Source organism: Neolamprologus multifasciatus, chromosome 13, assembly GCF_963576455.1.
Source record: "Neolamprologus multifasciatus chromosome 13, fNeoMul1.2, whole genome shotgun sequence".
NCBI classification, from domain to species: domain Eukaryota; kingdom Metazoa; phylum Chordata; class Actinopteri; order Cichliformes; family Cichlidae; genus Neolamprologus; species Neolamprologus multifasciatus.
In genome coordinates, this window is record NC_140451.1 from 31643195 (window position 1) to 31664080 (window position 20886).

The window sequence follows — 20886 nt, forward strand, 5'->3', positions numbered from 1 at the left end:
ATCAAGATAGCAGCAACCTCCCTCTGTTCTCCACACAGCACAACACACCTCAGTCAGGAAAGAACTGTGTTGTGAAAGGTGGGAGAATCTCTTTCACGACTTCACGATCGAAGCAGAAGACGCTCCTCGTCTAAAAAAATCTAAATATATTACGATTAGAAAGGAGCAGATTCAGTCTGAGCAAACTTTAACATCATATGTTAAAATGCACGTGAAGGATTCGTCCTAATATATTACATTTATTTTGCTTTTTCTCTTCTGTGTCTCCAGTGCTGCAAACGGCCATCCCAGTCTCGCCAGGGAAACGTCTGCGAGTCCAGCTTTTCCCACTGCAGCATCACGACGACGCCACCCAGAAGCTCCAGAGGCACAGTAAAACATCACAGGTATGACATTTAATTGCACATGCCGAGACATCCAGGCTTTATGTTGTACTCGCCCTCTGTTCCCTGCAGGAAACGGTAATAATGCAGAATATAGCAACAACGGGCAACTTCAGTGTCCTTTCCTGTAATCAGCAGAGACTCAGCGAAGAGAGAAATTGAATTATCCACATTACAGTGCAGACAAAGCTAATTGCTGATTTATAGAAGAATGATGGTAATTATAATTATAGCTATAAACACATTAATAAGCATATCCATAACAGTCATGAACACAGAGGAGATGAGATAAAATCAGAAGAACACGAGCCGGCGCAGACGTGTACATCCCAGTCGGTGTTTCCTCGCAGCGTTCAGCCGTGTGTCAGAGCTGCCTGGGTTTTTGGCATGTTCGTCAGCAGGAATACACTCGAACGCGCACGCAGGAGTGTCTGCTTCTGAGAGTTCACATTCAAATCCTTGCCAAAGCAGTTTTTTCCTGTTACAGTACACACGAGCAAACACATTCACAGCACTCTGCAGGGAGCTCCTGCAGATTGAGTTTATACATTAGACCATTTGCCGGTATTTTGATTTCACAGTTCAAGGGAATTTCGGTAAACGAAGCACTGATTTAATAGCAGATTTCATGTCGGCATGTGTGTGAAAAAGACTTTCAATTTATCATTAAATCTAAACTCAACCCCTTTTAAACACTGACCCAGTTGGAAATCGTCAAACGTCACGTGTAACGCTTTTATTTTTGGCCTTCTCTTCACTTTGGCAGTTCAGTTAAAGGCATCCGCCTGTCAGTGCACACATGGATTTCTACCTGTTACTGCTAAGCAACTCCAGGAGCAGCTGGGGGTTAATCTCCTTTCTTCAAGTGGATTCAAGCAGCAGTTGAGATGAGATTTTCCCAGACAAACCAGAAATAGGATCAGACAACCTTCCAACCACAAAGTCCACCGATCTAACCTTTTGGCTAAACTCCTGCAAGACTTTCCTCCCTCCTTTTTCTCTATATGTGGTTGTTCTCCGTGAAGAAAAACATTACTTGGTTCCTCTCACCACAAATGATTTTATTAGCAACCAATCGGGGTTTGTTTTTTGCAACCTCATCAGCTCAGGGAGAGAGTTAGAGGCTATTGTCGGGATCCCAGAGTGTTCTGGGACACCGCAGTCTAAAATAGCCAGGAAAAAAAACAGCCCAAGACTAATTCAGTGTTGCAGGATTTATCTCACATAAAAGCCTTTATAGAAAACTCTGCCAGCACTATTAAAAGTCTGACTGTAAGCTTCCAGTTGTTAAAGCCAAGAAGCCCATTTTTAGAGGAAAATCTAGCCTTTAAAACTGCAGCGTTTTATGAATGAAAGCTTGAAATGGTGTTTGGACAAAAAAAGAAAAAACTTTAAAGCTAAACTCAAAATACAAGAAAAGCATGAAGAGGGAATTTGCTTCTTGAGTAAAGCAAGTTTCTTCAAAGGTGTTTTTTTTCCTCCTTTTTCTTCTGATGAAACTCCGAGCACATATCCTTTTTCTGCTACGTGACCTTCTGTAGTAATCATTTTGGGGACCCTGGAACTTCAGCACAGACAGCTTTTTATCAATTTTTAATTCTCACTTTTCACACTTTCATCACACGACTATAAAGATCGACGCTTTGGTAGTGATCAACAGTGAGTATTTAAAGGTTCAGCCAGCAAATGGGGGTGGAGCCACTGGTGTGGGATTTTTATAACATGACATAATCAGCATATACATGAAGTTAAAGATGGTGGATGTGCTCAGAAAGAATGTTAAAAGCAAGAGAACGTGTCCTGGCTCTTTCACTTATGAGGTGAACAAGAGAGAGCAAGAAACATAGAAAGGTGTTTCTGGGCCAGAAGAGCAAGAGCTTGCTGCAAAGCAATACTGTACATGGATGTTCTGCTAGGCCAAATAGCCAGTTAACATGACTGATCATATGCAATGAAGAATGTTCTAAACAAAATTAGAAATGTCATTTAAAAAACGGATCTAAAAACGTACACTTGAGCAAAAGCACACACGAGTTAAACCTGTGTAGGATCAGCATGGGAAGCAAGCAGCAGTGACGATGTGACCAGTGGAATTAGCACCTTGAGGACCAATGGATGAACTCGCTGCTAGTAAACTAAAGTAGGCAAGTTTTAAGTTAAACTTTTCCCAAGTTCAAGACAAGTAGTTAAAGCAATGGCAAATGAGAGTTGACGGACATATGAGCAGCTGGTAAATAAATAAACTCTAGGGTTATCAATGTAGCAGCTAGAGCTGGAAATGAGCATTAGCAACACGCCAGCTGAAAGAAGCAAATTTAAAATGAGCCGTGATCAAAACAGAGCTGTAAGAATCAATGTGCACTGCACAGAGTAACATGCCAGCACACGTAACTGCAAAAATCTAATTAAACAGCACAAATACTCTTTTTAAATTAATTTAACTTTTATCTTCCTCAGAAGCAGTTCCCTGTCTCACAGCCCTGACCAGAGAATGAGGGCAGCCCATTGGTCAGCTCCTCGCCGGACTCCACCCATACCCAAAGGAAGATTAAACCCAATTGGAGTTTCCAAGTATTCTGGCCCCGCCTACCAGCACCTTCAGGAAGTGGACTCATCTGAGAAGGAAGCAGAAGCACAAAGAGGGTAAGAATTACTGAAGGCAGATACCTGCAAATGAAAAATGTAAATCCACATAAAAGAATAAATATATATACACTACCAGTCAAACGTTTGGACACACCTTCACATTTAATGGTTTTTCTTTAATTTTATTACTAAAAGTTGGAGATACATACTGAAGACATCAAATATATGCAAGATATATGGAGTTATGTAGCAATTTATATCATTTATATTCTTCAAAGTAGCACTGGGCTTCATGATGATGTCACCTGTGCCTTGTCAGGGTTCATTTGTGGAAGTTTTTGCCTTCTTAATGGGACCAGCAGATGTGTTGTCACAAGTCAGGTTGGTACACAGCTGACAGCCCTATTTGACAACTGTTATGGCAAGAACCAATCAGCTAAGTAAAGAGAAACGACAGCAGTCCATCATTACTATAAGAACTGGACTACAGTAAATTCCTCAAGTGCAGTCACAAAAACCATCAAGCGCCATGACAAAACTGGCTCACATAAAGACGCCCCAGGAAAGGAAGACCAAGAGTCACCTCTGCTGCTGAGGATAAATGAATCCGAGTCACCAGCGTCAGAAATTACAGATAATGCCAAACAGAGATCCAGACACATCTCTACGTCAACTGTTCAGAGGAAACTGCACAAATACAGCTTCATGGTCAGATAGCTGCAGGAAACCACTACTAAGGAAAAGCAACAAACAGAAGAGATTAGTCTGGGCCAAGAAACAGAAAGAATGGACATTAAACCAGTGGAAATCTGTGCTTTGGTCTGATGAGCCCAAATTTGAGATCTCTGATTCCACCCGCCATTTTTTGCAGTGCAGAAAAGGTAAAGGGATGGTCTCTGCATGCATGGTTCCCACTGTGAAGCATGGAGGGGGAGGTGTGATGGTGACACTGTTGGGGATTTATTCAAAACTTGAAGACACACTGAACCAGCATGGCTACCACAACATCCTGCAGCGACGTGCCATCCCATCCGGCTTAGTTGGACCATCATTTATTTTTCAACAGGCCAATGAAGGATGATGGAGTACTACACCAGAAGGCCTGGCCTGCACAGTCACCTGACCTAAACCCAGTGGAGATGGTTTGGGATGAGCAGAGTGAAGGCAAAAGGGCCGAGTGCTCAGCATCTCTGGAAAACCCTTGAAGCTCATCGAGAGAATGCCGAGAGTGTGCAAAGCAGTAATCAAAGCAAAGCGTGGCTATTTTGAAGAATCGAAAATATAAAACATGTTTTGAGTTATGCTGTGTTTAGTTTTCTCCAGACAATGCACAGTGCATCATGGCCAGACATTTCCACTTTAGTCCCATCTTTCCAAAGTTCAGACACACATGTGCTGCTGTGTTCTTTTTAAAGAGAGAGGTTTCTCCTGTCAGCCCTTTGAAACAAACATGTTCACTTCTAATTGTACCGTCATGAACTGAGGCCTGTAGAGTGTGACGGGTTTTAGGTGTGAGGATTGCTTCAAGATCGAGGATGGCTGGAGATTTTATTGACACCTCTGCATTTCTTTTATTCTGTATCTTCCAAATGCTGAGTCATTTCAATAAAAAATCATTAACTGAAAAATGCAGCCGTGCTACAGACGAGCTGTTTTCAAGAGCTAATATTTCAAAGTCAATTCTGTTTTTATATTTTTAAAAGCCAGCATTTTCTTTCTTTTTTTGTACTTTTTTTTCTCCCGTTTATCCATTTTGTTTCCACTCTGCTGAGAAAAGATAAAAAAGAGATCACATTAAGTCGTGGTCTGCAGCACTGTGGCACAAGTTCAAGGGAAACATTTCACCTGGTGTCCGTGCTTTTAATGACTAGATTCAGACTGGACATCTGCATCTTGTCGTACTCTGTCAGGTAAATCACAGTATTCAAATGTAACCCTCCATAACTGTATGTGCTTAGCAGCCAGAGCGAATGATTAGCAGAAATTTATTCGGTGTGAAAGGTGCTGTGCTCTGACCCATTTTTATTTGAGGGGGGAATCATGAGTCACTGCTTTACCCACCTGGACTGGCAAGCTTCACTTCAGGCATTCAGGTCCCAACAGTCCCAGCTCAGGATTAATCTCTGCATGACCTACATGCATACTAAAATAAAGAGGCAGAGGAGATGGACACAGCTGGACAAAAAGCTCTCACTCGTATAACGGCGTATACAAATTCAGTGATGTGCACTGGAGGTGAGCTCCCCCTGCTCCTGAAGCTTTATTTACACATCATTTGCATGAACATCGCTAAAGAGCGACTGTTGAGCTGCATAAGTGTGTCCTTACTCAAATGTCCCATTCAAATGGCTCTCGGGTCAACTCGAGTGTTTCCTGCAAATCCTAAAGTCCACCACCAGAAATTAAAATGTCAAACACGAATTTAACGGAATCAGTTACTTTTTTGTTAAATTAATGTAAATAATCATAGTTATTCTTATAGGATTCAGTTGTTTAATTGAAGGAATGCAGCAAACCCACCGTAATAGCCACCAGAACTATTTCAGCTAGCTGTGGATTGATATACTGATGGCTAAAACAAGACAGCTGACCCAGTTTGGTCAGGCTATGACGTCTTCATTTTACATTTTCCTTTTTTGTGTTCAACATTTTCCAAACTTACAAGATGACTTGTAACATTTCTGCTACATAACCAGAAACTTGTAACAGGATATTTTACAGAGAATTCAGCTCTATAAACAATATGCAAGGTCTATATGCAAAGACCAAGATTTATAGTCCAGGTCTTAATAACCGAACACGTTTGAGGAGACTGTTGATGCATGCTAGAGAGCCATTGCATTTGCTGAAGTGCAATCTTAAACCATTTTTATTAGTTTTTTAAAATGATCTACATTCTTCAACAACAACAGATAACACAGTAAGAGCTCTCAGCCTGGATATGGCTGTACTGGAATCCTCTTTAAAATTAACCATTACGTGCTCAGTCAGCAGATTAATCAGTGGCGTCCTAGATTTAAAGTGAAGTAACTGTCTGGTCAGAACAAAAGTGCCCACGAGCTCAAGTGTTCTCTGATCACAAACCAATCAGCTCATATGTTAGCCCAAGGCTTCTGTGGTAGCTCTGGTAAGGACTCTCTGATTGGGCCAAATAATTCCTCTTTTTAGCCCAAGCAGTCTGGGAGAAACAAACCCTGACCAACCAGACTTGGATTGGTCCAAATTTCATCAGCTTCAAGTTTATCTTGGTTATCAAAGGGCTCCCACTGGTTGTGATGTGCATTCTGCTGGATCTACGTTTAGGCTTAAATTGAGTAAAGCATTAGTTTAGGCGGGCCAACATCAGAGTATGGGGCATCATATTTGAATGGGGAAGGAGGACCAGAAGAGGATGCTAGGGGATAAGGTGAGATAGAGCCAGAGGAGCTGAAAGAAGAAGAATCCGAGTGCCTGCATTTGCTGCACATATAGAAGATGCTGTAGCTCTCCCTTTCATATATATGTTAGTGTGTACAATAGTACTGGCAGGTTAACAACAAAGCCCACATAATGTCTGAATCCACTGATACCGGCCAATCTACATTTGCCATTTATGTGTGCTGTCTCCTGCATGCTCTTTGCAGGCAGTTCATCACTGTTACGACCCGGCTCAGCCAGGCGACAGGGGGTGTAACATAAACGAGCCCTGAGACCAGGGGGTTAGATAAAAAGAGAACCATAAGGTTTATTAACACAACTGAAAACCGTTAGTGAAACAACTCACTAGGCAATAGGGTGATTTAAACAAACATAACAAACAACTCATATATTCAAATAACACTAATCATCTAATGACAATCACCTAAACATCTCACAGGCGGCTATTCAAAAGCAAAGGTTCAAAAGGGCAGCAGTGCAAAGGCAAAGGCAGGAGGGACAGACAGACAGACAGTCTATTCAAATCAACAAGTCCCCCCTGAATGAAGGATCCTCAGCCTTCTATATTCCCCGGTAAATGCAGCCGCGTCATTGGTCCGTCATGTTCAAGGCTCCTGCAGCAGCCAATGGTGTGAGTGGTCTGGCACACTCTGATCTGCATGCAGTTGGGGCGGGCACAGGCCCCTGGCCAGCCAATCCCCCGTGAGTCCTGGAACGCTTTGATTTCCATGGAGGAAGGCGGGGCCACCTGAGGCAGAGGCCGTAACAATCACCTAAATCACACAAAGTACGTACTGTAGTGTCATGAGCAGTGTTGGTCAAGTTACTTGAAAAAAGTAATCAGTAACGAATTACTGATCACTTCCCCCCAAAAGTAATCCCGTTACTTTGCTGATTACTTATTTTCAAAAGTAATTAATTACTTAGTTACTTTTTAAAAACACGATTTACAACCTGAATAGGTGATAAAGTGATAGATCTTTCAGCCCAATTCTACTTTTTCTGCAGAATCCATCATACAAAATGTAATCAAATGGAAAAGTCTCTTTTTAAAACTTGTTTTATTAGTTTTAATCTTTTAACTTTATGCATCAAGCAAACATTTAATTATCTGCAACATTCTCTGACTGGAAGAAATTAGTTTAACATTTAAACCTATTTTCTGCACATTCCAGCACATAAAATAAAATATTTTTTGTGTGTTTACACTCAGTCTTTCAAATAGATGCAAGTAAAACACAGCAGAAAATAAATAAAGTCAAAGACTAGCGGTCCTGTTGCTCTATTTTCACCTGTAAAGCAGGAGTGGGGTAGGCGGAGGTTTACCCTGGTGCAGGTGTGCCGCAGTGGTCAGTGGAAGAATCCGCGAGTTTCTCTGTGAGTTTCCCATTACGTCGTAGCTACTCGGTGCTTGCTCGGAAGTTTAGGGGGTTTTTCGCTGTAAAAAGAAGTTTTCTTCCCACGCACAACGGACACTAATGTTTTTGTCACTTTTTATGGAATCAAACTCAAAGTAAGGTCAGTACTTCCACGCTTTAAACGCTGCACGCTCATACTCTCTCCCGCACTCCCGCACTTAGTAACGCAGTAACGCAGTGTTCCTACGGGAAAGTAACGGTAATCTACTTACCGTTTTTGCAATAGTAATCCCTTACTTTACTCGTTACTTGAAAAAAGTAATCGGATTACGCGTTACTGTTCATCTCTGGTCATGAGGAAAGGATAACTGGGGAAATATCCTGGGTTGATTTTTTCGAAGTAGTCCAATGTTCATGTGCAGGAAAACACACTAAGAGCTTACGTACCCTTTGGTGCTCAAACGTGGCTTCTGCCCTTGTCCAGAGAATATCCGTGCGCTCCACTGCACTGCATTCCAACTCCCTGTCATGGAAACGCACACTCATGCATGCTTTCACAGATGCTGCATGAAAATCCCACATAGTTTGGGTACGAACGCGTGAGCAGGTTGTGCAAAAATATACAGGAGGTCATGCTTACTCGCTTACTCAGCCTCACACTCACATGCTCAAACACACGTATTCAGACTGAGTCACTGACCTGCACGCACTCGCTCACCTACTCGCTTACTCGCCACCTAATGTAAGATTTCACATAAGAGCAGGTGGACCGACAGACAGCGGCATCGCTCTCCCATAATACGGTTGTCTGGGTTGCCATGGAGACATTTGGCCACTGCTGCATAGAGTCTGAGTGAGATAGAGAGGCATAAGCTTCATGATACAAGTAGTTTGTTTTTTTTAATGCAGTAACCTTTAAGAAAAAATCAGCAAAGAAGTAAAAAAGTCATGAAAGAGAAGACAACGTGACAGTTTGGAAATGTTTTAAAGAAAGGCTGCTCGTTTCTTTTTCACGCCTCTCTGGGAAACCTAGTGTTAGCTCAACAAAAAGGATGACGGAGAGAAGTCGCATGAATTTATTTGTTTTCTTTTTCTGTGGGACGTGCTGGATTTTCCCTCCTCTCCATTTGTCGTATATGCACAACCTTCAATTAGATAAAACACTGCTTTTTTTAAGCCTCGATGAGTAGGCGTGCACACCTACCTGCAAATAAAATGCACACATGCTCCTTCTTTGTACATTTCTCAGTGTTGTACGATGACTGCGTCGTTTAACAAAAGCGATCGTATTCTGAATTTATCAACAGAAACAAGGGATATATTAAGAAATGATCTGTAGGGCAATAGATTAATGAAAATGACTGTTAACACTTGCACATGTAATGAGCTCCCATTAAAGATAAAAGGCTGGTCACTTATCTCACCTCACTTACACACAATCTCTCTGTAATTCCCCCGTAGCTGCTGCCGCTTCGCTCCGGGGTCTATATTTGAACTGTGCTTCATAGACTTTTGCAATCTGATTGTGTTTCAGCTCATCAAAAGAGAGATTTGTCTGTGAATGTTATCTTGGGAATTAGCACCCTCGCATCATCCTCTCTTATCGCTTGCAGGATCCTCTCTGTTGGCCCACTAAACCTCCGCTGTGGTTTTCGGAGAGGTTTTCATGTCTCGGAAAAACACTGCGGAGATAAAACAAGGATGCGATTTCCTTTGAGTCTGAAAAGGCACCTTCTCCACCCACCGCTATTTTTGCACACTTTGATGGAGAGCAGAAGCGTGTGTGATGAGGGTATCATAAGGAAGAGGGACCCCAAGTTTAATCTGAACATGGCAGTAAAGGCTTGGCTTGGCAGAGGATTATGAATTATTACACAAAGATAATGAAGCTCTGCTCTAGATTACAGCTGGATTTAGACACTGATAATGCTGAGGGGAATGGTCAGTCCTGGAAAGAGGGCGAAAGCCTTTATTTTCAAGAAAGACAGAATAACAAGACCCAAGTGCCTATACCGTTGCACAAAAAATCGGACTTCTCCACACTTTTATTCATTTTCCATACAGACGCTCGCCATAATTGACACAAAGAAAGTAGAGGCTAAAGTGTGGAATAACAGTAGTGGTTTAATAAGCAGTTATTGCCTTCATTGAGCTGATACAGGCAGGTTAGTGCCCGCTTTCTGCATAAGCAAGATTTTTATATCTATATAAAGAAGACAAACGAATCCTCAGATTGCAAAAAGATTGCGTACAAGTCTGTGAGAAAATGACCCTACTTCTTACTCGATTTATGGTGTCAGTAAATATTTTGCTAACATGTTTATGCTCTCAGTTATTACACCCAAGTATTAGCTTTTACAGCAGGATGTTTTGCCTTGTAATGTATAGAGTTATTTACCAACTATAGCAGGTATGTGCGTTAGCATATGGACAGCCAAAGTGTCAAACTTACACCTTCAAAGACGTCCAACATTCTCTGGTGCTTAGATCCATCTTTTTGCACCTTATTGCTGACTAAATATTTGTTAGGTTTCATTTTTTTCACCATGTAACTGTAAGCTAGCAATCGATTTCTACTTCAAAGTTAACGATTTCCACCCGGTGCCAGCGTTTACAAACATATAAGGGTGTAAGTCATGTTTGTGGACTGATCTCTGTGAGTTCTGTGCCAGAGCTTCAGTTAGCAATCACGGGTGAATCACAATTATCACAAATAATCATGATTTTATTTTAATATCTTCAACCATAAGCTTTTCCTAACTATTACCAAGAGTTGTATTAGCCCAATATCAACTTTGTCTTTGCAGCAACCAAATTTCGGGGCGCTCCAAACGACAGTGTCTCACTGGTATCTCCGTCTCCCTTTCCCTCTCTTCCAAAAACATCTCACGCATCTATAACCTCTGCATCGAAACTGCTTCACATGAATATGAATATGCAATGAGGCTATTAGCAAATGTTCATCAGTACTGCTGTTGGAGCAGTGCAACAGGATAAGTGACAGCAGTGCATCTTTGCATCAAGTCAGACTTGAAAATGACACAAACACTGATGGTTTCGGTCTCTCTTGGCAGTCAGCTTTCACACCCCAAAGTTAAAACTCTTCTGTATTCTCACTGTGAGGAAGCTAAAAGCAGTGGCTCCTGTTACGTTGCTGTCTCACCGCACCTTTTACTTTGAATGCTCTGACAACAAATAAATAAATAACACTCCAGACAGCAGTGTTTTTCACTCCGTGAGCCGATCTCTGCCTGTAACCTGGTTTCTTGTGTTCATGTAAATGCCGCCACTGATTGTGAAAGAGTAGCGGGCACACAATGAAAGGTATAATTTGGCTAGGCTGAGCACGAGGACAAACAAGCTAAGGCTAACGGGAACAGACAGACTAAATCAGTAGAGCACAGAAATGGACTGAAATACTGATTTACCCAGCAGCGCCATTTGAACAATACAGTACTATACACGGGATGTTGACAGGTGAAGCAGCACAAGTCAGATTTGTGAAAACATTCAAATCTGAGGAGTGAGGAAGGAGAAGCAGGCACTGAGTATCAGTGTTGGTCAAGTTACTTGAAAAAAGTAATCAGTAACTAATTACTGATTACTTCCCCAAAAGAGTAATCCCGTTACTTTACTGATTACTTATTTTCAAAAGTAATTAATTACTTAGTTACTTAGATACTTTCTAAAAACACGATTTACAACCTGAATAGGTGATAAAGTGATAGATCTTTCAGCCCAATTCTACTTTTTCTACATAATCCATCATACAAAATGTAATCAAATGGAAAAGTCTCTTTTTAAAACTTGTTTTATTAGTTTTATTCTTTTAACTTTATGCATCAAGCAAAAATGTAATTATATGCAGCATTCTCTGACTTGAATAAATTAGTTTAACATTTAAACCTATTTTCTGCACATTCCAGCACATAAAATAAAATATTTTGTGTGTTTACACTCAGTCTTTCAAATAGATGCAAGTAAAACACAGCAGAAAATAAATAACATCAAAGACTAGCGGTCCTGTTGCTCTATTTTCACCTGTAAAGCAGGAGTGGGGTAGGCGGAGGTTTACCCTGGTGCAGGTGTGCCGCGGTCAGTGGAAGAATCCGCGAGTTTCTCTGTGAGTTTCCCATTACGTCGTAGCTACTCGGTGCTTGCTCGGAAGTTTAGGGTTTTTTTCGCTGTAAAAAGAAGTTTTCTTCCCACGCACAACGGACACTAATGTTTTTGTCACTTTTTATGGAATCAAACTCAAAGTAAGGTCAGTACTTCCACGCTTTAAACGCTGCACGCTCATACTCTCTCTGCACTCGATATATGATCCATTGTTGATCTGCACACAGCTGTTGTCACGAACGTGGCACTCGCGTACGTCACTGTCATGAGACATTCTCGCAAAAAAATCACGGTTTGAGTAACGCAGTAACGCAGCGTTCCTACGGGAAAGTAACGGTAATCTAATTATCATTTTTGCAATAGTAATCCCTTACTTTACTCGTTACTTGAAAAAAGTAATCGGATTACAGTAACGCGTTACAAGTAACAAGTGACGCGTTACTGCCCATCTCTGCTGAGTATTATGGTGCTGATTTAAAAACGTGAGTGCTGTTTTGCACAAAAGCTTTTCAAAGTGAACGATCTTGACCGAAAACTGCTTTCTGCTTTTTTTTTTAAGGAGGAAAAATTAGCACACATGATGTGACTGCCTCAGTCGTCCTTGAGCAAAGCTCGCCACCTTAAACACACACTCTCCAACACATACAAAGTCGTTAAAATCAATAATTAAAAAATGAACTCTCTGTTACCTCCTTACTTATGTAAAGGAGTTGAGGGTTTTTTTGAGTGCGTGTGTGCAGACTTGGATATAAAGAGATGAAAGAAAAATGTCAGACTCATCTTCTTCCCCCTCCGCATCCGTGGTTAGCCTGTGAGATGGCAGAGGGCGGAGAGCTGTGCCTGTGTGTATTCTGTCAGGGCTTCAACGTGGGAGTTTGAAAAAGCGATTGAGTTGAAAACACACCCGAGACACAATGACTTCTCCAAGTGAAGTGTGGAAGTTTTTATCCAGCTGAATAACCTTCACTCCTTTCCTTTTCCTTTTTTGTCTCTGTCTTGTTTGTCTTCATTCCCCATTTTCCTTCTTCTCTAGTGTCCAAGTGCAGGGAGAGAACCAGTGTGACGACACCTTCCTACATATGCAAGCTCCTGCGATGCAGGCATTGTCGCCATCGCCTTGGAGCGGCTGCGTGGAGGTACGCGCACATCTGTGTCCTCCATCTGAACCCAATCCCACCACCCGCAGCCTGAGAAGGCCGGGACGCCGTCAAAGCCACTCCCCACCTCCCCCGTTCCGCTCCTGCTCTATTCCCATCATTCCATCTGTGCAGTGTCACCATGGCAATGAGGTGTCTTGCATGCAAACCACCCCAGCGACCACAACGATGTCAGTCACCTGTGGGGCCACGCCTTGCAAGGAGGAGAAGAAAGAAAAGGCAGCGCACGCCCCGTCGTTTTCATCTTCCTGCTCGTCTGCCATTGGACGGCAGCAGGACGAGGTGGCCCTGCTGCTCGAAGAGGCACAGGAGCAACTCAGGGCGTTGGCGCTGGCTCACAGGAAGCAGGAGGGGGGCGGAGTCTTCACCGGCACCTCAACGGTCGCACTGGTGGAAGCCAGAGAAACTGTTTGCTTCCTGAACGTTAACGGAGGAAGTGCCGGGGCGCTGAGCTGTAACGGACCCACGCAGACCCAGCTACTCAGCCCCAGCCTATCACACAGAGACCTGGGCCAAACCGGCCAATGAGAAGGCGCGATTTAGGACATTCACTTACTGTTTTACACTGTTTGACAGACTCTGGTGTTCTGCATCTGTGGGCTGAGAATGAAAATGCTGAATTAAAAAACAAAAAAGAAAAATGTAATATCATGGATAATCTGAAAATGTGCTGATGATATGCATACTGTATGTACACGAGCATACAAACACTTCTCGAGTGGCCGCCTTTACACCGACTGACAATATGGAAAAAGAAAAAAAAATATTCACGTGCATTTATTTACCAAACAAGAGAAACACTTCTACTTAGACAAAAAGAAACCAAATAGTCTGTCAAATCCATGGTGTTTTTAATTGTAAAAAGAATATATAAATATATATATAAATATATATGGATATAAATATATGGAATTCAAAAGTGACCAAGTAAAGTTGAAGAACACAGGAATGATGTAACTATTTTTGTTTGGTTTTTTTTCGTTCTCTTGGTTTTGTATTCTCACATTTTGGTTCTGGCTCGATGAAGAACTCCATTAATGTCCCGCCGCAGGTCCGCGAGTCGTGAATCGGATTCTGCGAGCCTGCGCGGAATCAAAAACGACCAACGAGAAAAAGGAGCCACCACACCAATTTCACCCCCCTTTGCCTTTTGAAAAACTGTTACCCAGCCAAGAATTACAACGCAGCCGTCTGTGGTAATCAAAAACACTTTGAGGATTTACGACGCAAAACAAAAACTCCCCAGCTTTGTGTGTGCGCGTGTGTGTGTCTGTGCTGGGAAGCCACGAGGGACGAGACAAAGAAAAACTAGGGTTTTTCCCCAAATGCCACTCGGATTTGGGAGGGCAGATTGTGGAGATACTGACTCCAGTTTGGCCAGTGTTGGAAACCAGTCTAGATTATTTTTGTTTTTATTACAAATTATATTTTCACACTCATATGCACACACACTCGCCTGTGAATTATTATTTGGTTGCTTGAACGAATGAACAGAAGGACTGAGAAGGACAGTGGGCTACGGGGCTCTACGGGAGTGGATGTTTGTTTTGTTTTCCATTTTTTTGGTTATTAATGAACAATGCTGCTTTCTGGGGCTGATGGGAGGGACAAACACATGGTTTTGGTATTGAAACAAGAAATAAATGTCTCTATGTTGTATCCTATGAATTGGAAGCTTTTGAATCTCTGTATGAAGTTACAGCCAAATGTCTCTGGTGTCACAAAGTATAAAAACAACGGTTGCAATTCTGGTAAAGACTTTTCCAAAATAACTGTTGTTTTGATTGATTGCTTGAAAGACAGCAACCTGCCCATAGATGCATGCTGGATAACATCACTCTGAGGGTTTACACTGACAGTGTTACTTTTGACCTTTTCACAACTTCACCAGCTTGAAGACATCTGGGATCAGCATTCATGAAGCACTTTATTTTGTGGAGCTCCTGGTTTTCTGTGCACTGAATACCAAAATGTTTTAAAATGCGGTGCCGTTTCCTGGCTGTAGATGGACAGCTACAGCCATGTTTAAAAATTAAGCCAACAACCCTCATAAAAATGTTCACCACTGTGGGAAAGAACAGGAATTTGTTTTTCAGGCAGAGAAAAGCGGCATGTGGATGGGAATGTGATGGGATTCATTCAAATTCGTGTGACACAACTGCAAACTTATATAAAACCTAACAAAATGAAATAGAATCGATAGTTAAATATCAAACCCATTTTAAATAAAGTACAGGGTGGGCCATTTATATGGATACAGCGTAATAACATGGGAATGGTTGGTGATATTAAAGTCCTGTTTGTGGCACATTAGTATATGTGAGGGGGCAAACTCCTCAAGATGGGTGGTGACCATTGGGCCATTTAGAAGTCGGCCATCTTGGATACAACTTTTGTTTTTTAAATAGGAAGAGGGTCATGTGACACATCGGACTTATTGGTAATGTCACAAGAAAAACAATGGTGTGCTTGGTTTCAACGTAACTTTATTCTTTCATGAGTTATTTACAAGTTTCTCTTTGTTCTCTTTGTTTGTGGGTCCATTCTTCATCAATGGAAACCTCAAGGCCACTGGACATTTGAAATTGCTACATGATGATGTGTTTCCCTCTTTATGCACTGAAGCTGGCACGTTCCCTGAGTTTTTCCAGCAGGATGGTGCACCACCACATTATGGGTGCCAGGTCCGAGCATTCCTAGATGAACAGTTTCCTGGAAAGTGGATTGGTCGTCGTGGGCCAGTTGAATGGCCCCCAAGGTCTCCCGATCTGACCCCTTAGACTTTTATCTTTGGGGTCATCTGAAGGCAATTGTCTATGGTGTGAAGATACGAGATGTGCAGCACCTGAAACTACGGATACTGGATGCCTGTGCTGGCATTTCTCCTACGGTGTGTGAAGAGTGGGAGAAGAGGGTTGCATTGACAATCCAACACAATGAGCAGCACATTGAACACATTTTATAAGTGGTCAGAAACTTGTAAATAACTCATGAAAGAATAAAGTTACGTTGAAACCAAGCACACCATTGTTTTTCTTGTGACATGACCAATAGGGTTGATGTGTCACATGGCCCTCTTCCTATTGAAAAAACAAAAGTTGTATCCAAGATGGCCGACTTCTAAATGGCCACCATGGTCACCACCCATCTTTAGGAGTTTGCCCCCTCACATATACTAATGTGCCACAAGCAGGACTTTAATATCACCAACCATTCCCATGTTATTACGGTGTATCCATATAAATGGCCCACCCTGTAGATCAGACTCAGGAATAAATGCAACTTAATTGTTAAAGTGAACTAAATCTTGAACTTTGCACAGAAGAAGTAAGATACACATCTTCTTCTTCAACGTGGCTTTAAAGCCATCAGAATCTCTAAAACAAGGAAATGATGACCTGCTTTTAGAGTTTTGCTAGTCTAACTGTAGTACATATGAACCAACCATGACCTGTAATCTATTACTTTGTGTTTCCACACAGATTCTCATATGTATGAATCACACTGACATATTTCCCACATTCTAAAAAAGGGAGGAAAAATCCACATTTGGTGGTTTTGTTGTTGGTAGTTTGCAGCAGAGACTCCAGTTTAACAGTTCAAGTCACACACTTCAAAGATTTTGTGTTTCTTTTTTATTGTTATTAATTCAAACTGCATTAGTGAGTAAGATGTAGCTGTTTTAAAACTACTGGGTTAGGTCTACTTAAAACTACAATAACTCCAATTCTTTTCAAGCACTGTTTCTTGGTTGCCATGGTGATGGTGATGTGCTCCCAACATAAAACTTACTTCTGTTTATAACTATTCTAAAAATAAATTTACTTATAAAGTCGCTTTTTTGTATGACAGTCAGCACAGCACCTTTTCATGACTGTTTCACGGTCTGCTTTGAGCCTGAGCTGGGATAACACGCACGAAAACACTCAACATGAAAACCCTTAACAATGTTAACGACAACCAAACACGCAGTGTTTTTTGTTAGCCTCGTGTCTCTCCATGACACATTCCCGTACACGTGACCAGCGCTCCTGAGAGGTCTGATTCATTAGACTAAATTCAAAGCAAATTTGAACTCTTTCAGCGTGCACTTTTCAAATTTCTCACAATGGGGATCCTTTTCCATTTTTTCTTTTATTAAATGCCTGAATGGCATGGCTAAATCTAATTCACACATGGAAAAAAAGAGTCTATATCCGGCTTGCTTTAATTCTTTGTTCCTTTTGTTTATTTGAAGGCTTATGTTCCAGCTAAACCCTCAAAAAGGTTATTTTCTATTTTTCTCTGAAGTTTTGGCTGCTTGACACGAATGTCCAACTATAATTTCTTTACCCATAGAAAGCGCTAATGGCTTGGAATGTGGAGGCAGAAAAAAAACGTGGATTTCTTCATTTGTCTGATTGCTAGCTTCACTGTGAGCTTTTATCAGGTTAAAGTCTGAAAGCACTGTGTAAATTTGAGTTCTTATCTGAGCCATGCAACTGGACTCTGCATCAAATACCAGTTTTTACAACATTTATGAAATGTTTCAAAAAGAAAAAAAAGCTTCGGAGGCTCAAAGAGCAGTAAGTCATGGCCTGATGACAAACAGGCATTTCCATTTAACTGACACTTCTATAAGAGTTATTACTGCACCTTGAGAAAACTGTAATTACTTTTGGCATGCAGGTACTTCAGCACAATGTACATCTGAGCATAAGCAATTATACAACAGAAGAGAGGGAAAAAACTAATTTAATGGAGATGTCTTTGCTCCTCTCTGAACATCTTTAAATGGTTTTCCTAGCAACTGAAGGTCGCTTGCTGCATAACTTCACATTGTGCTAGTCATGAGAAGCAGCAAAGTAATAGAAATGAGGGCGTGTATTTGATTAGAAAAACTTGATTGACTTTCTTTTTATTACTCAAAGATTTAGAGAGCATATCTGCCTCTCTTCATTAGAGTCAAAATGCATTTAAAGTTTAATTAGGTGTATGTGTGCAAGTTGACTATAAAAAAGAGCAAAGACTGCATTCAACCATGTGCTGTAAAGAATTCATAGACAGCAATTTCATTTCCTTTCTCTTTATTTTTCTTTGACAACAATGCCTTGTTCACCATATGCCATCAAAATCTTTAACTCCAAAATCTTAAACGTTTCACAGCTAAGGTTCAAGGTTCTTTATTCGTCACATGCATAGTTATACAAGCATAACACACAGCGAAATGTAACCTGACACGCTCCTCGACTTGTGCAAAAGGTGCGGGGTGGGACATTATATATAATATATGCACACATGCTACGGCAAGGAAGAGCAGGACAACAGCTCGGGGGGAGATATGGTCATGTAGTATGTATGTAGTAGGATCCACTGTGGATCCTATAACAGAGAGACAGAACTGTACAAGGTGTACTCTCACAATATGAGACGAGCACCACCGAGGCTGGAGATGGAGCACGTGGAGTCCAGGAATCGAAGAATTGTTGTTTCTGAGTCAGTCACACATGCATGTCTTCAAACGGTGATGCCAGAGTACATGGGGAGATGATATGGACCTCTTATTCACGAGGTTTATGATCAAGCTTGCAAGCATTAGCTGATCATTTCAGTACTGCATGTCCTAAGGCACATGAATCACGAATACCCAAGGCTAGCAGAATCAGACTTTGTAAAAGCAATTACTCATAGCACTGCTATGTTCATCTTTTATATACAGTATAACTACATTTGTTTTTAATGAATCCATAAAATCATTTATGACTCAAGGTCTGAGTTTAAGCAGGTGATTTATTGGAATACAATTCCTCTTCATGCTACAAGCCGGACACCTATGCAGGCGGGTGCAGTTTTGTCGTTTCTACAGAAACTGCCTACGAGTGCCTGCACAAAGACGTCTCTTTTCCCTTAACAGATGCACAGATTTATGCTCTCTGCTGCAGTTTAGCTACTTCAGCTGTATTCAGTCAGGTGGCTAAAAGTGAGGTAGTTAACACAATCAGTACAGTGCCTGAGTGTGTGTGTGTGCGTGTATGCGACTGATGGCAGGGAATAGAGGTTAGACCATCAGGCCAGAGAGATAAGAGCTATAGTTTGATCCTCCCAAAGCACTCGACTGCCAGCACAGCCAAGCCCATCAGACCTCAACTGCATGCCAGTTCACTGACAGTGTTTGTTTGCATTTTTATGCATAGATAGTGTGTGTGTGTGTGCGTGTGTTTTAAATGCTTGTGTGTCAACATCTCTTTCTTTACTCTTCCAGCCATGTGCCCTCCTGCAGCATGGATAGCTACACATCTAGATAACAAGCACACTTAAATATAGAGCAATGAGACTTTGCTCCCGAAGGTGATTTGAACTGGATCAAGTCAGAGACGTATACAGAGAGTCTGAGACAGTGAAATAGGAGCGATGAAGTGCATACTGTCAGCTTGGCTGTAATTCAGGCTGTTTCCCTCTTTAAAGCACAAGATCCTGGATGGTGACAGAAGAGCTAATCCTTGTAGCGACAGTGGGCTGTGGGCTGGGTAATCACTATAGGAAAGAGTGTATGTGTGTGTGTCAGTGCCTTTCCTAATATGTGCAACCGCAATTCCAAAAAAATGTTGGAACACCATGTAAAAGAAAAACAAATGGAATGACTTCTGTATTTTATTCACAACAGAACATAGAAAACATATCAAATGTTTAAACTGATTTTCTATTTTCTGTAAAATATTAGCTCATTTTAAATTCTATGTCAGCAACACATATCATAGATGTTGGCAACAAAAGGCTGAAAAAGTAACCAGTGTTAAAACGAAAGAGCAGGATGAACATTTTGCATCTAATAAGGTTAATTAACAGGTCAGTAACATGATGGGTATAAAAAGAGCATCTTAGAGAGACACAGGTTGTCAGAAGTAAAGATGGGCAGGGGTTCACCAATCTGCAACAAACCTGCATTTATAAATTGCAAAAAATGTCATAATAGTGTTTCTTAATGGAAAATAATGACTTTGAATATCTCATCCACAGTACACAATGTTACCAAACGTGTCAGGAACAATAATGGCTTTGGAATTGGCAGCTTGCCAATATGGAACAACATCCGGAAAAGTGCCTCCAGTACAGAAAGGTATATAAAGGTTTAAGAGTAACATCATCTCCGATTCTATGCCTTTTTCAGGGAAGGCCTTTCATATTTCAGAAACCACATCTGACTTTATTGTAACAACCTGACTTCGAAACGTCCAGGTGCTGAAATGACCTGCCTGAAGTCCTGACCTTTCACCGACTGAGAGCGTTTGGAGCATCATGAAACCAAAGCTACAAAGACCAGGACTTTGTGAGCAGCTAGAGTCCTCTAGCACACTCATTCCCAAACTGCGGTACGTGTGCCACTGGAGGTACATGAGCTCCCTCTAGTGGCATGCGGGAAATTGTTTTTCTTTAATGCGATTAAATAATATACCGTGATCTGACTGAGGGGTTTCAGAAAAATTAAAATGTACAGCTCTGCTATCACTTCCAACATAATAATAATAATAATAATAATAATGGATTGGATTTATATAGCGCTTTTCAAGGCACCCAAAGCGCTTTACAATGCGCATAAATGTAAATATACAACATATAGAACATTCATTTATAAATATACAACATAAATATAAACGAAGACAGAAAACTAACCAGCAGTGACGTTCGTACGGTTACTGAAGTTGGGCTAGCTTAGCATATAATGATGTGCTAGCTACACAGCTATGGTTAGCTTTCTTTTTTTTCAATGGGCTTGTTTAGATTCAGTAGAACAAAGCATTGAAACATGTTAAAAACACAACAGCCTTAACAAACGCAGAGTATTCTGGACCCGAAAGCATGGTTCATCACTTAAAGACCAGATATCCC

At 41.3% G+C, this 20886-nt stretch overlaps 1 protein-coding gene across 1 annotated transcript in view; it reads left to right on the forward strand.

Annotated features, from left to right (window-relative positions):
* Window positions 1–16283, forward strand: part of nrg3a (neuregulin 3a) — a 430968-nt gene extending 414685 nt beyond the window's left edge. Inside the window, exons 7-9 of the mRNA XM_085183301.1 lie at window positions 271–386; window positions 2841–3026; window positions 12897–16283. Of these exons, the coding sequence (XP_085039427.1) occupies window positions 271–386; window positions 2841–3026; window positions 12897–13548 (954 nt within the window). The 3' untranslated portion in view covers window positions 13549–16283. The remainder of the gene's footprint in view (window positions 1–270; window positions 387–2840; window positions 3027–12896) is intronic.
* The last annotated feature ends 4603 nt before the right edge of the window (window positions 16284–20886 follow it).